We start from the raw sequence: 5,445 nt of genomic DNA on the forward strand, positions 1-5,445 counted from the left end.
ACGTGGGAACTTTCAACACGACTGTACTCATCGGTTCAGACTTGCTACCATTGATTCTTGGTTAATGATATATTAGAGATTAAATTAAACTTGATCAATTTCAGATCGTTCCACAATGTTTTAATTTTAAGGTCTAATAAATTTAATTATCTTCTAGAAGTATTGAGTTGCATGCATAAAATGTCACCATAACAGTGGCCATTTGGGCGGTTATTTTGTCTATTTTGTTTAATTATTAATTTCCGTCAAATGTTTGTCTTGAAATTTTCCAAAGTACGCATAAGTTATTTTTAGACTTATTTTAAAGGACAAATCCCTTGGTATCAAACCTCAAAATTTCTATCAAAAACTAATTTTCTTAGTTAATTGCACAATTTTCTTTTTAGTCTATTTTAAAAAGAATTATTCTTTTTCCACATGATATTTTTAAGGTCACAAGATTAAAAGACATTTTGATACATTTGACATAATTTTAATTTTGATAAACAAGATTAAAAAAACTTTTTTCTTTTCTTAAATTTCGTCCAAGTTAAACTAGATCATTCTTTTTTAAATGAATATTATTTTAGAAGTTGTTAATTAAATTAAAAAAAAGGTAAGTTAACACCTCTCACAAGTTGCGTTGCCTAAAGCGGAGGTTAGTAGGTAGACAGGGCAGGACGGAAAACGGGAAAGTACTGCTCATCGGGTCCCCTCTCAACTTTATATTATTTTCATTGATATTTATATTAGATTTTAATTAAATTTGTATTTGAATAAAAATATTCCACATGAGAAGATAAAACACTCTCTGATAAAAATAATTTTGTACTCAAAAAATTCAAATTCAAAATCTTTGTTTAAGAATGAATAAATATTTACCTCTATATCACAATCATGATTAGTGGTCCCCTCTCAACTTGTTTCGTCTTTGTGATATATTATATTTCTAGAACAATAAATTACTAGTACTCTCTCTAAAACCAAAGCAAATAAAAAACAAATATTAAATAATAAAAGCGATAGAAATATAGAAATATGGAAAGTTTTCATTTTTTTCAAGTATGTTGATGTGTCTATAATATAATTATTATGCTTTTATTTATAATGTTATACAGAGACAAAAATTAATTAAAAACATGATATTAACCATATGAAAGTTATGAGTGAAGATAAAGGGGAAGTCATGAAAATGAGAGTTAATGTAATTATAGTGAGGAGAAGTCAAAAATGTATTTCTTGGACATCCACAATTACTTTTATAATATATTACCTATATTAATTTGGCACAACACTTGAAAAAAGTATTTTGCAAAATTAAATTTATTATAATACTTTAAAAATCTAAATTTGATTGATATTGCTTTATATAATTATTTACTACTACTAAAAGTTGAAAAAAATATAACAAATCTCTCTTAAAGTAAAAATAAAATGAGACAGAGAGATGCCATTTTCTTTTAACCTAAGAAAAATACCGGTTTTTTCCTTAAAGCAACCAAAAGTAAAAATAAATTAAAATATTGTTTTGTTCTCCCGTAACATCTATTTATTCCCACCTCAGTCCCTTTCTTTTCTCATTGCAACTTAAACTCATTCTTCCTCCAACAAAATACTCTTACTTTTCCCCTTAAAAACACACACATAGTTGTCCAAAAAGGTGCCAAACATCTCTCAATTTTTTTTAAAAATGTCAATTTTGTGGTTCTCCGTAATTTGTGTCTTTTGTATACAATTTATTAATTGTGTCCACGGAAATGAACAAGGATGGATTGAAGCTCATGCAACTTTCTATGGAGGTGGTGATGCTTCCGGAACCATGGGTATGCTAATTACTTTCGAGCTAGTTTATGAATTTCAAATTACTTAAATTAAAGTTATTGAGTTATGTCGAACCTGTGCTCGGCGCCCATGTGCCTTTTCCATTTTCTACCTAAAGAATTGTTAAAATTCAGGTGGAGCATGTGGTTATGGGAATTTGTACAGTGAAGGATATGGTACAAACACAGCAGCATTGAGTACAGCACTGTTCAACAATGGGTTGAGTTGTGGATCTTGCTTTGAGCTTAAGTGCGTGGGTGATTCGAAGTGGTGCCTTCCAGGCTCTATAGTGGTAACTGCTACTAATTTTTGCCCACCAAATTTTGCCCTTCCGAATAATGCTGGTGGGTGGTGCAATCCTCCCCTGCACCACTTTGACCTCGCTCAGCCTGTTTTTCAAAAAATGGCTCAGTACAGAGCTGGGATTGTTCCTGTTGCTTACAGAAGGTAAGAGCCTAACTTGAATCTAGAATACCTTATTCTTTTATTTTGTTGAAAATCTCAATTTATGGTCTCTGTCTTTCCACCAAGCTAGCGTTTGGCTATAGAATTTGAATCTATTTGGCATAAAATTTGATCACAACACTATTTTCAATTTTTCAAAAACTGGCTCAATAAAACTTTCAGTCACGAACTTCAAATATTTTATTTTTCCAAGTAAAATTTATGTTTAAACACAATTTCATGTTTTAAAAAGCACAACTTAAAATATTCAATTTCAAAATTTATGGCGAATCTGGAGCTAAACTATTGCGGTTAGTTAAGCCAGTTAACAAGGTCAAAGTCAGAAAAATGTCAAAAGTGATTTTTTAAAAGTTCTAATTATATAGATAGAGTTAATATACTAAATATTCCCAAAACAAAAAACAAGATAACCCATCTTGTGTAGGAACGGACCAAGCTGGTAAGCTGAGAATTTACATGAATCTAATAATTTTTAATAATCAAAACTCTTTCTGTTATACCGCTCAATTTTCAATACTGTCATGCCTTGTGAATTGTTCCTTAGTTAGTTTGGCACAAGCATCCTGCCGGTTACATCTCGTGACAAAGATTGGGCCCCTCCCCCTACTAGTAATATTTATATCGGTGTTCGGTTATATATGTGCACTTCCCAAGTTTCAAATTTTGTTGCCATTAATGCAGAGTACCTTGCCAGAAAAAAGGCGGAATCAGATTCACAATGAACGGTCACTCATACTTCAATTTGGTTCTGGTGACGAACGTCGGGGGTTCAGGAGATGTAAATGCAGTTTCGATTAAAGGTTCCAGAACAGAGTGGATAGCAATGTCACGCAATTGGGGTCAAAATTGGCAGAGCAATGCATTACTTGATGGTCAAATTATATCATTTAAAGTAACTACAGGTGATGGCCGCACTGTTTTCTGCAACAATGCTATCCCTGCTGGATGGTCTTTTGGGAAAACTTACACCGGCGCACAGTTCACTTAATTCTATTTATTGCAACTGTCATAAATTAACACTACTAGTATTACTAGTGTTGATGGGAAGAGCTTATTTTTTTAAGTGGCTCTAAACCTTTTTTTTTTTTTTGGGTTTTTATGAAAGTAATTTAAGATATGAAGTTCTGTCCTTTGGTCATTTTTAGGAAGAGGACAGAAATTGGGGGCAGAGGTGGTGGATTTTATTGTCACCACCCGCCACACTACTACATTATTATAGGGGATATTAGTTTAGAGGTAATTTTCGTTTGATGTGCTTTATTGTGGTTTTGTATGAAATTGAACGTTGGAAGTTATAAATTATGACTTGGAAAACTGTTTATTGTGGTCATTTCATTTTATATTCCAGCGGCGGATGTAGCTCATTTTATATTCCAACCCTAATTATTTCAAGTTAATATATGTCAAAAAAAAAATAACTTTATTTCAAATAATTTTATATCATAATTTCATACCGTATATAAAAAAGAAAGGATAAATAATCAAAATTTAGTTAGAATGATAAAATAATATATTTTACACTATATTATTTTATCTTTTTGAACATTTTACCCTTTTAACTTTAATATCTTTTAATTAAAAAAATTTAAAAATCAATTTATTTTAAAATAAAAAAAAATATTATAAATATTTTAAATTTCTGGTCAGTGTTATTGAAAAAGAAATGTGCCCTAAATTTAAACTCAGCATTTGTTATCTTATTCCACATTGGGAATCCGGACAGAGAGAGAGAGAACCCAGAAGTGTGTCCTTTTCTTCGTTCTTGATTTGTGTGGTGATTTCAGATTTGTAAAATCCTTATGTTGTCTTTTTCTTCTCTACAAAATAGCAAGGGAAGGTTTGATAGAGCATATAAAAATAATATTAAATATAATATATTAGTAATATTTGTATTAATAATACATGTATTAGTTATGTTTGCATTAATTATTCATAGCATATTTTTATGTATTGTTTGGTTTGATGCATTAAAAATAAAATGCATTACATTAAAAAATTATTTACAAAGATAATCTTTCCCATCATGATGGAAAAGATATAAAAAAAGTATTGAGGGACAATTGGGTCTTTAATTGAGTTAATACATGCATTAATACCATTGCATTACTAATACCTAGAAATCCATGGTATTAGCAATACACACTTTAATACACAATAGATTATATAAAAATATTGCTTGCATTAATTATACGTAGATTGAAAAAAATATCAAACAAAATACTAATAATAAATAAAGCTAATGCATACATTATTTTTTTTAATAAATTCTGCCAAACGATCCGAAAGATTTTTTTAAAACAAAATGTCAGCATGAGCCAGTGGTGAAAAGAACTACTCCTCTCAAATTTAAACAGGGAACAGAATAACTTTCTAATATTTTCTCAACACCTTAGTTCTTTTTATTTCAATATCTTTCACCGTCCTTTCCTTTAGGAAAAATCACCCCATATACACATTTAAGAGTCAATATTACAGGTTTTAAATCTACTTTTAAAAAAATTCTTACTTATAACAGTTTAATTACGGGTTATAACATATCACTAATTATTTATAAATTAATTAAATTTTACTTTATTAAATAAGTAATTTTTTTGTTATTTTATATTATTATTAAATTATTTAAATAAAGAATACCCCATAATTATCTCTTACACAATTATAGGGGATTTTACATTGATTACACTTCCTTATTTAATGTGAGAGTTTTTAATAAATCGTGCTTAAACCTAACCTCTTTTTATATATATTTTTTATTTATTTATTTTTCCCTATTTTATTCTGTAGGACTGCGTTGTAGCTTATGTATAGAATTTATATTAAATTGTCCTTGGGAATGTCGATTGTCAACTGGTTACACTTTAATTGAATCATAATAGTAGTAATTATTATGTTGCCTAACAACTTGTTATTATATTGCCTAACCATTTGTTTCAATCGTCATTATGTATAATTTTATAAATATGCAAAAGGGGAAGAAGATGAAGGGGAAAATTGTTGAAACCCCTTCTGATTTCGATTTTGATTTTGTTACTGAAATCAAAAAGAAAAAAAAATGTAGAAGTTGGAGCATCTTCAAAATCATCAACAAGAAGAACAACTTTTTTTTTTACTTTTGGACAATTTTTTTGTGTTTAAGTATTTGATGATATATAATATCATATGTTTTCTTTCAGGCAGATA

General features: G+C 29.1%; 1 protein-coding gene across 1 annotated transcript; it reads left to right on the forward strand.

Annotated features, from left to right (window-relative positions):
* Window positions 1-1,571: 1,571 nt before the first annotated feature.
* Window positions 1,572-3,548, forward strand: LOC102596629 (expansin-A15). The gene is made up of 3 exons (XM_006364525.2): window positions 1,572-1,802; window positions 1,935-2,247; window positions 2,947-3,548. The coding sequence occupies exons 1-3, from the start codon at window positions 1,670-1,672 to the stop codon at window positions 3,251-3,253; spliced, it is 753 nt and encodes a 250-aa protein (XP_006364587.1). The 5' UTR covers window positions 1,572-1,669; the 3' UTR covers window positions 3,254-3,548.
* The last annotated feature ends 1,897 nt before the right edge of the window (window positions 3,549-5,445 follow it).

This window comes from Solanum tuberosum, unplaced genomic scaffold (genome assembly GCF_000226075.1).
Source record: "Solanum tuberosum cultivar DM 1-3 516 R44 unplaced genomic scaffold, SolTub_3.0 scf00497, whole genome shotgun sequence".
Taxonomy (NCBI): domain Eukaryota; kingdom Viridiplantae; phylum Streptophyta; class Magnoliopsida; order Solanales; family Solanaceae; genus Solanum; species Solanum tuberosum.